General features: G+C 40.5%; 2 protein-coding genes across 3 annotated transcripts in view; one reads left to right on the top strand and one right to left on the bottom strand.

The window, feature by feature from the left end:
- Positions 1–16131, top strand: part of camkk1a (calcium/calmodulin-dependent protein kinase kinase 1, alpha a) — an 80156-nt gene that overhangs the window by 49592 nt on the left and 14433 nt on the right. For both annotated transcript variants that reach the window (XM_034606203.1, XM_034606204.1), the window contains exons 8-9: positions 12629–12650; positions 15227–15315. In XM_034606203.1, coding sequence (XP_034462094.1) covers positions 12629–12650; positions 15227–15315 — 111 coding nt within the window. The remainder of the gene's footprint in view (positions 1–12628; positions 12651–15226; positions 15316–16131) is intronic.
- On the bottom strand, positions 6506–8759 carry LOC117774104. The gene is made up of 2 exons (XM_034606215.1): positions 8349–8759; positions 6506–7331 (listed from the first exon to the last, which is right to left on the bottom strand). The coding sequence occupies exons 1-2, from the start codon at positions 8673–8675 to the stop codon at positions 6537–6539; spliced, it is 1122 nt and encodes a 373-aa protein (XP_034462106.1). The 5' UTR covers positions 8676–8759; the 3' UTR covers positions 6506–6536.

Raw genomic sequence — 16131 nt, 5'->3', positions numbered from 1 at the left:
TCCACCCATACGGTAGAAATATATATGCCTTATCACCACAAACCCACCAAATATCCTTGAAATTCCCTATAGTCACATTCCCAGGCAAACTTTGGATCTGCACCCTTAAAGTTATATTCTGTCTCTGATGTGGTACATCAAAAGTTACTTCATACGAATCATTACTCATCTTATGTCCACGCTTACCCAAGTCCATCATATATTCGTCACAATCTGATATCCCCATAAACATTCCCGGCCCATCATGAGTATTATTTGAACAAAAACAGCTGGTAGCTCTCACTGATGTCACTTCCATTATATCAGGGACCGCCGTTTTGATATTTTCATGCTGATCAAGTAAATTTACATATGGTAATTCCCCCAACCAAGAACAAGTAGATCTAGGCCTAAACAGATGTACTGACCAAGCCATCACTATATCTTCTGCTGACTGCTGCTGATACAACAGCCACGATAGTGCATAACTTTGGCATATAGCGGTTAGTGGGTCTGGTACAGTTTCTAAAATTGAAGGCCATGAGTTCGGCGATGGAATCTTTACCACACATGGACCATTCCAATTCGTAACCGATCTTACGGAATGCGTTAATTGCTGGAACCATAAGTTCCTACTTGCCCATGGGTCTGCAATTTGTAATACTGAAGGATCAAACCCAAACGCCTTCCATTTAGTTTCTCTCTTTTGTAATGTATGGTATTGATCAGTCATATGTTCTGGTGTCTGATCAGAGTCAAAAAAGTAATTATCTACGTCTGAAATAGTCCTCTGAGCTGTCACAGATGAATCTGCATCATTCTCTTCCATCATCTGTTCTCTAACTTCAACAATCTCATTACTACTGTTCACCCTAGGCTCTATCTTTAACATTAGCTTCTGGGTTACATTATCCACATCCTTAAATGTCAAAGGTGTCATGTCAAATGTCTGCGTCACATTTACAAATGTCGTAGACGTCAAAGATGTCGTCACTGTTGTAGCATTCATCCCCTTCAAAGTCATAGCTAGAATAGTAGCCTGAGTTGATGTATGAACACTCTTAGTTGTTTCTGGAGCTAAAGTAACAAGCTTCATCTGTGTACTATTCAGCATTGGAGTGATTACTGTGGTAAATTGTTCCTGAACCCCTTTAGTAACCGTGAAAACTCCAATAGGACTCAAATCTTTTATCATGAGTGTCACTTTACGAGTTATATGACCTTTTATCCAATAATTTTGATATGGAACAAATTTAAACTCCGGTTCTAAATAAGTACACATGTATTCCCCTTGGTCTTCCCATGTAACTTTACGCAGGACAAGTGAACAATCATCTTTAATTTTCAACCACCTCATGTCATTATACAAAACATACTTCCTTTGATCACGAGGCACAATGTCAACTTCAGGTCTTGTCAACAACACATCTTCACCACGACTATTTTCCCACTTGGGAGGAATGTTACTACCAACATTCCACCTTCCACATCGACAAGGAAGGTAAGCTGTTCCTCCTAACTTAACTCTGATCACAGTATTCAAAGGAGGTGGCGTTATAGAAATCATCTGAGGCGCCACTGTAGTTAAATGCGATACATTTATACCTTCAATAACTTTTAACACTAAAAGGGTAGATTTCCCTTCCATTTTCCCAGCTTTCGTCTGAGGAGTTGATGTCATCGTCGTCAATTCTCTTGTTTCCCCAACATCTTGGAGGTCTATATTCTTATTCTCACCTATTATCACTAGAGACACTATACGAACTCTAAATCCCAACTCGGACCGCTCACTCCCAAAACGTGGATCATAAAAAGAACACCTATAATCACCTTGATCTTCCTGTTGAGGCCTATATACATAAAGACTACAATCTCCCTCAACCTTCAGTCTCCTTTTGTCATTAATTAACGTATACTTCCTTAATGGTGATGTTCCTAACAGAACTAGAACCTTACCATGGCTATCTTTCCACTCAACTCTAAGTTTCCCTTCACCACTATTTTCTCCTGTACACTGACATGGAAGCTGAACTGACTTCCCCAAGGTTACTTCAACCCTGGTTCTAGTAACGGTTTGGTTTAACCCTTTTCCTAACTGGTCTCGGGCTCCTTTGTCTAACTGGATCCCTGAGTTGTCCTGCAGCGGAGTCACCGCCCTTTGATATCTCTGGCGCTTCGCAGGCAACTGAAATAGGTCCTGCTGTGTCTGGGACATGTTGAAAGACAATGTCACTAAATCTTCTTTCCTGTTCATTAACTGCAAAGTCACTTCTAGCATCGTCAGAAATGTGCACAGAATCATCAACATTGTCCACAACATGGACAATCTCTCCTTCTGAGTTCTGACTCTGGGGATTTTCATGCATCTCCCTGTCTGGTGTATGTTCTTCCACATTGTCTTTTGGCACTCTTGAGCCTTCAACATCTTGGTTCTGTAAGTGTGGCGTCTCTTCACTTGGCGCTTTGACACAATGTGATAAATGATACCACGTTGAAGACCCTTTAACCTGGACAGCGGTTCCAGTACTGCGAACCACTTCAAATGGTCCTTCACGGCGTTCGTTATACCATTTCCTTCTAAACACCTTCACGAACACCTTGTCTCCAGGTTGCACTGTGTTCCTTTTTTGTTCATCGAGCTTCTCCTGCACCACCTCTTTTCTTTGCCTGTCAGAAACATATGTGGATATTCTTTTATGCAGATTAACCATATATGTAACATACGCTCGCATTTCATCTTCCAAAAGGGTCAGGCTTGGACCCTTTCCACTTGTAAGCAAACAAGGCGTTGGCATCAGCCTTCCTGTAACCAACTCATGAGGTGTCATATGCAAATCGCGCAGCTCACTAGAGCGACATACCATTAGCGCCAGTGGAAGTGCTGCTATCCAATTTAAACCCGTGTGCTGACATATTTTGACAATACGATTTTTCAAAACACCATTCATTCTTTCGCACATCCCTTGACTTTGCGGATGATAGACTGCACCAAGACGCTGTTTAATTCCTAGTTTTTGCAAAATCAATTTTACCGTCTTATCCACAAACTCTTTCCCATTGTCTGAGGATATTCGATCTGGAAGTCCCCACCTGCTTATGACCTCTCTACATAAAAACTTAGCCACTGACTGAGCATCCTTTCGCTTGGTTGGACATGCCTCGGGCCATCGTGAAAATCTGTCCACAACGACTAGCATATATCTCTTACCTTCAATCGGTTTTATCATGTCAACATAGTCCACAACTAGTTCACGCATAGGACCCCTTGGAGTTGGAATGTGACCAGGAGGAACCATCACTCCTCTCCGAACATTGTTTTTCAGACAGATAGTGCACCTGCCTATGACATAATCAATCTGTTCAAGCAAACATGGTGCCCAAAAACCATACTCCTTTGTAATTTTTCTCCTAACTTCCCCCCTTGCAACGTGAGCCAACCCATGCGCCTCCTGAATCATTAGACCCAACAAGTCTGGAGGTGCTATTATCAGCCCCTCATGATTTCTCCAAAGTCCAGTAGAATCTTGGGTGGCACCTCGGTCTAGCCACAACTGTTTATCCATTTCAGGAGCAGCTTCCTGAATTAAAATCACATCCTTAAGCGTAATTTTGTCTTCCAAGTTCACTTCATGAGTGACCAGAAGAACTTTGCCCAATTTATCTGCTCCAGTGACTGCTTTTGCAGCTTCATCAGCCGCTCTATTCCCTTGTGAAACCTTTGACGCATCAATCTTATGTGCCGCACATTTAGCTATTGCTATTTCTTTAGGCTTCATCATAGCATGTAACAATTTCATGATTTGGGCGTGATGCTGTATTGGAGAACCATCCGTTTTCTTAAACCCTCGGTTCTTCCACACCGATCCAAACAAGTGACACACATTATGTGCATATGCAGAGTCGGTATATATTGTCACTCGCTTACCTTCTGCCAACAAACACGCTTCAGTTAGCCCCACAAGCTCAGCAAGCTGTGCAGATGCAGGCTGTGGTATCACTTCAGCCTTCTCAACAACAAATCCAGTTCCTTGGGCTTTTACTACTGCATAGCCAGCACTCAATTTGTCGCCCACACGATAACAGGACCCATCAGTCCAATACTCCAGGTCCACCTCACGCAATGGGAGGGCTTGTAAATCTGATCTAAGCCTAGAGTATTTCTCTGCTTCTTGAACACAATCGTGTGGCTCACCGTCTTCTGGAGTTGGCAAATTCTCAGCTGGATTCACCGTGGCACACCTTGCTAGGGTGACATCTTCCTGCTCTAAGAGCCTATGATAGTCTCTGAGCCTAGACATGGTCAATGTGTATTTACCATAATTCAAAAGATTTCTGAGACTATGATGTGTAAGAATTGTCACTGGATAACCCATTGTGACAGATGATGCTTTATTGTACATTAGAGAAACTCCCACCATTGCTCTGTAGCACAGTGGTAGCCCTAACTCTACTTCTGAATAAGCAGTGGAATAGTAAGAAATAGGTTGAGGACTCGTCCCCGTACCTGTTGGTTGACAAAGAACTGCACATGCATATTTACCCCCAGTAGAAGTAGATACATATAACAAGAAATTCTTAGAGTAATCTGGAAGTGCTAGCGCCGGAGCCTCTTGCAACTTCTTTTTGGTCGTTTCAAATGCCAAAAGACCATCCTGTGTCCAAGAAAGATTACAATGGAGTTGAGCATTCCCAGTATCTTTAATCATAGCTCTTAAAGGCCCAGTCAAACTAGCATAATCCTCTACCCATGCTGAGGAATACCCTGCAATACCAAGAAATGTCATCATCTCTCGGACTGTTCTGGGTTTCGGAGCCTTGCGAATAGCCTCCAAATGACTATCAGAAATGCTTCTGTGTCCCTGCGTTATTATCTGACCCAAATAAGCTACCTTCTCCTGACAATACTGCAGCTTTTTCTGAGAGGCCTTATGCCCCTTTTCTGCCAGTATTTGTAGCAATTTAATTGAGTCCTTATGACATGTCTCCTCATCTGGTGAACAAATGATAATGTCATCCACATATTGAACAACAGTGCTTTTTAATACCTGATCTATCCCTACCAAATCATCCTTCAATACTTTATTGAAAATGTGAGGACTATGTTTGAACCCTTGTGGCAATCTCTCATACTCATAAGACTGTCCATTGTACGTGAACCCAAATAAGCCTTGACTTTCTATACTAAGTGGAACACTGAAAAACGCACCACATAAATCTAACACTGTGAAATGTGTCGCATCTGGAGGAATTTGGGCTAACAAAGTATGTGGATCCGGCACTTCTGCTGGAAAATCAGCTACCACTTCATTCACCGCTCTCAAATCATGTACCAGGCGATATGAATCATCTGGCTTCTTTACAGGCAACAAAGGCGTGTTACTCTGGGGATTCTGTGTTATCTTCAGAACACCTGCTTTCAAAAGTCCTTCAATCTGTGGTTCAATTCCTCGGATTGCCTCTTCCTTCAGTGGATACTGGTTCTTCCACGGAGGTTTGACTCCTGGTCGGAGTTCAGCTCTCACTGGTTGGGCTGACTTCACAAGTCCAATATCAGTACTATGCCGAGACCACAAACATTCTGGAACTTGTCGCAACATCTCTTCTCTCATTAAGTCTGAGTCCATCTTAGCACTGCAAATTGACTCATGTGTCATCCGCACAGTTTGTGGCTTTCCTTGTCCTTGAGCAGAGATCATGATCTTAATGAATCTCTGATCCTCACTCCTCCAGATGGCAAGATTCTCTTTTACCGGTATAAAAACAGCTTCTTCTGCTTCTGCCATCATTTCTCCTATATGCTTCTGCTTATATTCTTCACACACCAACAAGGTCACATGTGGCACACTCTTCTCGATATCAAACTCTTTATCCAAATAGTCATCTCTGTGTATCTTCATAGCTGCTCCTTGTGGTCCCAAAATTATACAGCCCGAACTGAGTTGAACTTGCTTTGGTTGACGACTCAACCATTCCTCTGTGTTTGGTTGGGCATCATTATTGAAATACTTGAGCGTGCAGTGAAATGGATACTCTGGAAGCTTCGCATCAGGCATATTGGCAATGATAAACTTCTCCCACAATTTAGCTGGCTCCAAAAAATCTGCATTAAGACTTCCGATCCAAAATACTGAAGAAGCTTCAGTCTCCGTTGTCATCAATGATTGGTGAAAAATATCATTTGGCACTTCCACCAGACAGCCGTCTGGTGTAAACTTTATTGTACACTTCAATCTACACAAAGCATCTCTTCCCAAAAGTGCAATAGGTGTATGTTCTGATACCAATATGGGTATTGTAATCTTCCGATTTTTATAACTGAGCTCAATTGGTTCTGTGAGAGGAATCAGCTGTTTCACTCCCTCAAACCCGATTGTCCGAATCAATTGACCGGACATGGGGAGATGTATAGCATCTTCAGGCTGAATACAGGTAAAAGCAGCTCCGCTATCCACCATTACTTCCAATGGTCGATTATTTATTTTCACCTCTATTGTTGGATCTCTCTCCGGCCCTGACACTATCAGCTGACACCCCCCTTTCGAGTCTTCAGGGCATCTCTAGAATCCTGGTTCCGGGCCTCTGTAAGGGTTCACCGGTCCTCTGGGTGGCCCTGATTGGCCCCTGAATCCTCCTCTGAAGTTTCCTCTGGAGTTCCCTCTGAAATTCCCTCCTGTCTTGTTGCACTCACGGGCAAAGTGTCCTAATTGTCCACAATTATAACATTCTTCTGAACGCTGTTGAAAATTTGGATTAAACCTTCCTCCTCTTCCTCTTCCGAAATTTCCTTGATCCCTTCCTCTCCAAGTCTGCGCTTGACCAAAAGTTGGCTGTGGGTAGGAGACGACTGGAACCACCGATGATGGCTGGAACGATTGGAGCTGAACCTGGTTCGGCTGTAGTTGTGGTAATGGTTGATTTAGTGGAGCCTGATTCTGCATAACCAGAGCCTGCTTCTTCTCCATCTTCTTATTATCCACCAGTTGTATTTGATTGAGTTTTCTGAGGGTCTCTTGGTCCTGTTCTTTCTGGTCATGTTCCTTTTTCCTATACAGCACCACTTGATGGGCTATATGATCCGTATAGACACCCTTTGCCATGCTTCCAAGACCAACCACCTCTGCCAGTTTGCTCCTCACTGATAGGGGCAACCCCTTCTGTATTCTGGCTCGCAAAATTGACTGCTCCATTTGATTCAAATCCGGGTCATTTCCTGTGATATTTCTCCACACTTGATGAGCTCTCGACACATAGGCCCTCGGGTTTTCTTCCTGTCCCAGTGGTTCAATAAAAATGTTGTCAGGATGTACATTTGTCGGAAATGTCTCTTTCAGCGCTCTCCACACTCGACCTCTATTTGCAGAAAACAGCTCTGAATCATTCACAGCAGTTCCCACATATCGATTAAGTCCAGCTTTCTGTAGAATATCTCCCATAGCATGAACTCCAAGGAGATTAGCCAAAAGTCTCTTAATATCTCCAATGGCAGGTTGTTCTCCCACCATAATCTCTTCCAACTTCGAAATCCAAGAATGTGCTCCATCTTGAAGAGTAGGTAACTTCTCAAGTATGTTTGACATATCTGTACTCTGCCAAGGCTTATACTCCAAACTCTGCCCTCGGATGACCACTGGAAACATCTTCTTGAGTGTCAACTGTTTTCTTGAGCGCAATGCATTTTTCATGCCCAATAGTTGGGAGCCTTCTTTCTGCAGCTCTTCCTTCCGTATCTGCAACTCCTCTAACTGGTTCACCAGTGTTCTTTGTCTTTCTGGACTACTAGTTTTTCCCAAGTCATAGGAGCATCGGTCCATACTTCTTTCGACCTCTCTTAAAGTCCTCCGTACATCCTCTTCTATTTCAGTACTGAATGTAGGTGGACAAAACCTTCTTGAAGATGAAGGAGTCCTAGCCTCCAAATCTTCATCGCTGTCTCCATTCTCACTGTCATTAGTGGTAACATCTCCTCTTTTTTCCGCTCTAGCCAGTATCCGCCTGACTGCAGGGTCATATCCTCCCATGCTCCCTTCCAGATCACTTTGATCATTATCATCTCCATATTCCACCCTTTTGATCCTAGTTCCGAAACGTGTCGTTTTCTTCTTACTTTTGGAATTTGGATACATCGTTATAGTTGTTTCTGCTTGTCCCGTTTCTATTATTTTGTCCTCCTTGTCTCTGATATGATAGTTACCCTCCTGACTGATCACTGGGAGCTGAGGATAGATTTGTTTAGACTTCGTCCCTTCCTCATAAGGTGGCGGTCTCTTTACTGGATTCATATGTGAGAAAAATGGATTGGTGTTTGTCACCAGTTTTTCTGTTTGTTTTGTATTTTGCCCTATTTCTTCTACGTCTCTATCTCTCTTATCGTTTGCAGCTTTGATCAGTTTCTGTCCCTCATTTTCAAATAACTGGAGAATGCCAAGCTCTACTTGCCTCTTCTCTTTGCGTTTTTCCCCCTTCTTGCCCTTCTTTTGCTCTGCCTTGTATGTGGACACAAGTACCTGCATTATTATAATTACATCGGGGTTAAGAGTCCCCTCTACTGGCCATGGTTGGTCAATTTCAGGCCAGCGTTTATGCCATTTTTCCGATATCTTTGCAATGTTTGCGATGCCTTTAACTAAAGGATTATTCTTCTGTACTACATCAACAGGAGTAATTACTTTTGGACTTTTAGTGCCCTTTTTCCCCATTGTAACAGCTTCCTTATGTTCCCTTATTGTAAATTAAAAAGTAATTGCTAAGATTAAAAATACTTAAAGCTATTTAGTCTCCCCCCTTTTTTTTTTTTTTTTTTTCAATCAATCAACCAATTAACCAATCAATAAATCAATCAACCAATTAACCAATCAATCAATCAATTAAACAATTAACAAATCAACCAATTAACCAATCAATCAATCAATCAATCAATCAATCAACCAACTAACAAATTAATCAATCCATGTATCAAAACCATTAAGACACCACAGCCAATAATAAAAATGAAATTGATTTGCCAACTCCAAAGGAATCAAAAGCTCATTTATGTAATAGCACAACCCAAAGTCCGCTTATAATATTTGACAAAAAGATCACGCACTCCCACATGTGACTGACTGTCACCAAATGTGCTCTTAGTCGCAGCAAGACAATCACCTAATTATCAACCAATATTCACCTCAAATCATCAAACAGTCACAATAGTGAATCTCCAACACAGCACAGATCAGAATAAGCCACGCACAAACAATAAAACTTACATCTGCAACTGACAGCAGAGTTTAGACCAAACAATCATATTCTATTAATTAATTAAATGTATTAACTGGTCAGTCCGTTGCCAAGCCCTTTATTTATTTATTTATTTATTTATTTATTTAACTGACTACAGCATGTAGTATTTCATGTGTATGTAAGCAGATGAATGTGCTCTATTAATATTCTTATAATAGTTTATAAATGAAAGCAGGTTAAAATGTGTATCAACAATTATAACTATAAATGAGAACACATACAAATATGTAAAATGCAGGTTCTTGCTAAAGAGTTTGTGAATAAACTGTACCGGCCTTGATCAGACTGGAGACAGGAGCTGCACACGCAGGCGTCAGCAAGCCTCAATCTGTGTGATGCACCGGCCAGCTGCCTTCTCGTCTTCCCGCCTCAATTCCCACTCACCGTAAATGGATAAGGGAAAGAAACAGGCAATAATTTAGTATCCTATGAACCCATTAGGTCCTTTGAACAGCATCATAAGCGATTCAGTATGATTTGCACACATTTGCACATGTTATCTGCCAGCATTTAGGTCAATAGATGTTTTTCTCCTTTAAATACCAGTAATAATCCCATACCATGCATCATCAATATATAATTTAGTTTATTTCACTCTAATAATATCTTTAAAGTTCTCAATAGTTTATTATTTATTCACGGCTGTATTAATAACTCAACAGTCCTTTCATAAACCAATATATATCTGTATGACTCTCTGCCTGCACACAGCACATGTCAGTCCCAGTGAGGAAAAACAGATATGTTATTCTTATTTATACCAGCCCGTAGTGTAGATGTTCACACTCTTGATACCAGCATATGTGCATTCTCTAGTCAATGCAACCAATTTCCTCTCGTTATCACCTTAAAACTAAATTCTAACTATCTCTCCTTCTATCCAAATTATCATTATCCAGTATTTAAAGTCCAAAATGTCAAATTAAACTCAATTTGTTCCCAAATTAAACCCCTAACTAAGCATTGTAGAATTTAATGAAAACCAAATGAAACAAAAAGTTTTAGCGGTTAAAGAATTTTTTAGAACTACAAACATATCCAATCTAGCTGAATCAAACAAACAATATTATTTCCTAATACTGTCTGCACAATCTCGCTGTCCCACAAACAAACAAACAAACTGTCTTTTTTAGCTTAAACTAAACCCCATTAAAGAATTGTTTTCTGTTGTTTTTTTTTTTTTTTTTTTTAAACTTTGTGACTCTGCCCCTGCGTCTCACAGGAGGGTGTTAATCACAGAGGTGAGAGCATGAAAGTCTCTCCTCATGTCGCTGTACTCATGTTTTAGAAAATTTACAACCCCCTTTTCTCCCCCTCTTTTCTGAATTCTTTCACACAGGCGGTCTCTCTCTCAGGGGAGCCGAGGAGAGATACGAAGAAAAACATGGGGAAGGTGGGGGCGAGTGGAGGGAGGGAAAACTAGACCCACATAATTCATTACGTCCTCTGGAAGAGGCTCATTGTTTTATTTAATACAGAAAGCTAAATATCTTTCCTTATAAGTTATCAAATTTCCCGTTATCAACCACAACCTATATATGTTTATTCAATCATAAAATCTTATTTATTAATCTAAACCACATAGACCAACCCCTGCTGCAATTTGTCACACACAGCTGGAACACAGTAATGACCACGTGTCACACACACACCAGGGTACGGCTGGGAGATGTCTCCCTGTTCATGAACGCACACACATTGCCACACAATGAAAAACACAAACAGCACTCATCTTATATTCCCCAAAACAACTCATTCATACCATACATTCCTATAGCATGCTTTTTGCCGCGCACTTTTCTTTCTTATTCTTTTAAATTTATGCTACCTATGAGATGCAAATATTCGATGAGAGGCTGCACCAAACACTGTTCGTCAACAAATGTTCAGAGTGAGAACATACAATCGAATTTTTAATTCTACAATCTCCAGTTTATTAAACTGACCTGTGGTGAGGTTTTGCGGCCCATTCTAACAGCTCCTCTTCCTGAGGGCTTCTATATCCAGATTCTGCGGCGTCTTTCCCTGATCATCTCTTTGATCCTATTTCTCTCTCATTACTCTGTCCCTTATCACTGTTTACATTTATTTATTCAAATTTCCTGGATCCAGGATTATCCCAATTTTCTCTTTTTAACTCAATTCCTGACTATGTCAAAGCCAACTGTCACGCAGTGACTAATCTACACATGTCTTACCGTTAAGAAGTTGAGGGCCCAATCTTCATTAATCTCGCACAATGTTATTTAGCTCACCTTATCGTTACAATGAAGCTATTCTACACATACAATACATCTCTTGTATTTATGTTATTTCCTTTCTTCACTTTTTATCTTCTCTTATAATAATCCCCCCTTTATTTGCGTTGTGCACTACGCAAATAAAATCAAATTTAGCACGGAGCTTCACTTCAAACATCAACACAACATGACATGTCCATAAAAAAGAAAAGGTTCTTTACGGTGTGACCAGACAGCAGACACACAACAGCTTCAATGAATGAACCAGCATCCAGTCAAGTGAGAAATGCTCACCGTGTGTGAAGGTCTTGGAGATGCCGCAGGCCACAGCACGTCCAGAGTTCGTGACGCCAAATTTGTCGTATATTTTAAGCAGCAGTGATGTTGAAGATGATGATGAAGGAATCTCCGCGGACACCGTTCTTGCTTGTATAATAAGGTTTATTACACAGAAGTTACAGGTCAGGACGGGTACCTAGGTATACCCGGAGACGTTCTCGGCCAATGCAGAAGTCTGAGTCGCCGGTGCCGGACAAGCATTCATATAGGGAACTTGTTTACGCCCAAAACTTGAGATAAAATGACATCATACATAGGGGCATCTAATTCGAAACATGCTTCCTACTTGAAGATGTGAACCTCTCCACCTAACAGGTCAAAGAGCATTCTCAGGAAGAGATAACTAACAAGTAACATATTGTAATAACACTTAGGGAGTCTGAGAGTCCAGAAACCAGGCGCCGCTAGCTGTAAACATGTCATTATGTTTTACACACGTGTCAAAATGATCCATGTTAACTAAATACACCACAGGCCCTTGACACATGTGCCACCAACCAAGGTTCACATAACTTATTCATAATTCAGATCATCCCTCGCTCACCACCTTAGGGCTCGCACATTATGCAGAAATCCTCCATCAGCAGTGCCAGGTCACAGCTAAGAAGACAGTCAGTGTAAAACCTTATTATGGCACATTTAGCTAATTCAGTGCGTCTGATGATGAGTTGCACTGATGCTGGGATGTTGCCTCAGTGGCAGCAGTGGTCAAACCCTGCTGGATGAACGAATGAATATAATGTTTAATCTGACATGTTCCTATTTCCTCCTCTCTCCCTTTTTCCTGACAGTGTTTGAGCTGATGCGTAAAGGGTGAGTAGAGAACATGTCCTCTCCTTTTTTGAATAATTCAAAGCTCATCCCACTGTTCCGCCACCTTCCACTCTGCATTTCTTCATCTCTCCATCCCTGCCTGGGTTGTCAGCAGTGTTCCTCTCCATTACTCCACGCTGACACGGTGTGGCTGTTTGTTCAATTCCAGGCTTCAAAGGGATTGATAATGTTCTCAGGTTTTCACAGTTCGTACCTGTGGCTGCCCGCCCTGTCGACGTTTCAGGTCCTCATGCATGAGCTGCTCCTTCCTGCACCAGTAACATATCTGTGATGATCCAATGACCTGAGACCTTCTCTTGTTCTAAATGAACAAATGGAGGAGCTGCTGTTATTTCACATATTTTCATAAATGTGTCATTCTGCCCTTTTTTTTATAGAACAAGTGCTCTGTTTGAAATTTGTTTGCTTTCTCATAATGAGTCTGCTCTGTTGTTCCCTATGGGAGGTAGATGATAGACAGACTGAGCTGATTAATACAGCTGCTATTAATCTGTCATCTTCTGCTCATAAAAATAATTACTCGTTACTACTAATTATTTGACTGCTGCTTGAATACACAAGATGGTGCCACCAGTTGCTGTTTCTATTGACACACAACAACTGGTTCTACCACTTCTAACACACAGGACTAATATGTGTACTCTTGGTTATTCGTATTGGTTCTATGATCACATTTACTGTTACCCTTTACTATTAAATACTTACTATTTACAATGTACTAATCAGGGGTGGATCCAGGGGTGGGGCCAGGAGGGCACAGGCCCCAGCTGAAATACAAATTTTACTTAATAACAATACTAACTATGAATATGACCATTTTTTAAGAATACAATGAACACAATGTGCTCAAACAAGGAACAATTAAAAAAATTATATTCAGCGATGTGTGGCTCTGCTCGAAGCTAAACAAGGAATAATATAAATGTGCACCTTACTGAATCAGGAATTGTGTAATAATTGGCCCCTCTGTGTAAATTTTGGCCCCTTTATGGTCCTTGATTTAGAGAAATTCTAGATCCACCACTGGTACTGCTCCGCTGAAATGAAATTGCTAATCTATTACCCCCATGTACAGACAATATTAATAGTTTGATGCAAGAAGACTGTGGAAAAGTTAAAAAGACTTTATTAGTGTGCCACTACACGTAGGTGCATTTGCTTCAAAATGAATCAGCCCTGCACGAGAGAGCACCTTGTGGAATTTTTTATTCATAGATTTACAAACGGACTGTTTCCTTTTTTGCCTTTCAATATGAATCGTTTGTTGTCTATCATTCAAACATTAGATGATTCAAGTTTTTTCTTCTTAGGTTTTTCTTCTATTGTAAAATGTATTCGAAGGTATATTACCACAGGCTTTGGGAAATTGTGCAAAGGGCATTTTTCATTTCTCAAGAGCTTCTATTGACTAGACTGAGACACTTCAGAGTCTGGAAAGCTCCAGGTTTAGTCCATTTCAGTCAGTTTTACATGAGGCTGATTAATCATGAAGTTTGTCAGAAACTTTCACCACTACAATAAATTATAAATGGACAGATTCTTCATCCTCTTTTCCCTTGTACAGTGACCCTGTGCATAAATCTCTTCAATAACCATAATAATTTAATAAATACCGAGCTCAGATGTTCTTAAGCTATGTTTTATTCAATTGATTAGTTTTTTTAGTTTGTCAAGGTGCAGAATAGCATCACAGGAGACATGAAAGGCTGCAACTAGCAATTATTTTCAGTTCCAAGTGAAAATTATTTTCATGAACCAGCAGTTGATTGTTTAATGTTTGAAATGTCGGAGAAAATTGGAAAATGCCCAACATTTTTCCCTGAAGCCCGAGTGAACATTTTCTTCTTTTATCCGACCATAAGTGAAAAACTAAAATATGTTAAGTTTTCTGTGCACAATCAAGCAAACTTGAAAAGCTGGCATACGTTAATTGAAAGTGATTTTAAACTAATAGTATATTTTTGCTAATTCAGTTTGTGTCAATGGACTTGTAATTTCATCTAAAGTATAGTAGTTGGTTTCTGGCTGCCTGGAAAGTATTAAAACTGAGTGTTGAGTACTTGGTATTAAAACACAATATATATACTGAAGGTCAGTGTGGCTATGGTTGGAGAATACACTGTTTCTTCTGCACATGTTTCTCTCTTAAAAGCATCTTCATAGATTTGTTGATTTTGCTTCAAATGATATGATTCCTTTGTTTTCATATAAATGGGTACAGGTAGAGATGGTGCAGGGAGGGTTAATATAAATAAAACATTATTTATTGTTAATATTGATATTGCTGCATGGTGAAAGGGTTAGAAATCTTACAAAAAGATACTGAGCTGTTATGTTTAGGATTCACACAAACCCAAAGACGGTCTTTCACTGTAGTGAGTCTGTGATTATTGATCAAATATTAGTTTGATCAGGATGATTAATGTCTGACTCTCTACAGACGTGTGTAATGCTTCACCGTGTGTGTGTTTTTGTGTGTGTGTGTGTGTCTGTGTCTGTGTGTGTGTGTGTGTGTGTCTTTTCTATACTGCCTGTCTGCCTGCATGGATTTCAAGTCCAGTGATGGAAGTGCCCACAGACGATGCTTTTTCAGAGGAGCAGGCGAGGTTATACTTCAGAGACATCATCCTGGGTATAGAGTACTGTGAGTATCTTCTGCATGGAGGCGTCATGAAGGGTTTGTTTGAGTGCCTCTAGTGGTCAAGAAAGCATTAAATTAGCCTCTTTATGATACCCACTGTGATGCTCAAAGTCTAAAGCAGAAGCATTTGGACCGCTGTCTTTCCTACAGTTTGCTGTCTCACCAATTCTTAAAGAAAAAGTATAATATGGTCGTATTTTCCTTTTTTCATCTTGAGGAACAAAGTGTTCTATCTCTCTCCATGCCCCTGGGGTCTGGCTGCAGTTGAGTGCCGTCCACATCATCAGTATCGAGCCTCTGCTCAGTGACATTTAAAAAAAAAAAATCCTCAAGCTGTGGCCTCATTCTCTGTACTCGATCCATTTCACTGGGCCGTGAGTCTAATGATTACAGATTAATGCTGCCTCCTTCTGAGCTCTGAGGTCCAGAGACTCACTCTGCACTTTGGGAGTCAGGCGTCAGTCAGATTTGAGGCTCAGTCACAATTCCTGTGATATAAAATATAAGCGCAAAACAGATTTTATTTGATAGATAATTTGATTTTCAAAATGTCCTTTTTGAAAAGTGTGCTATTGTTGTATACTGTATGTTGTTAGCACTTTTTGTGTGACTTGTTTGTTTGATTGTGGTTGTGAAGAAGTTACATTAATAACCAACAGTTGTCTTAAGAAACAACGTCAAAAGTTATTCTTAATCAACTCACTGCACAGACCCAGTAACAAAACCTCTTAATCCAAAAGTTAGGAGCCTGTGTTATACAGCTACTCTTGTTAAAGGTGACCTCGGAGAAAATCTTTCATAGAAACCTTTATTGATTCC

The sequence above is a fragment of the Hippoglossus hippoglossus genome, chromosome 14 (genome assembly GCF_009819705.1).
Source record: "Hippoglossus hippoglossus isolate fHipHip1 chromosome 14, fHipHip1.pri, whole genome shotgun sequence".
Classification (NCBI taxonomy): domain Eukaryota; kingdom Metazoa; phylum Chordata; class Actinopteri; order Pleuronectiformes; family Pleuronectidae; genus Hippoglossus; species Hippoglossus hippoglossus.
This window is presented reverse-complemented; position numbering and strand designations above follow the sequence as displayed.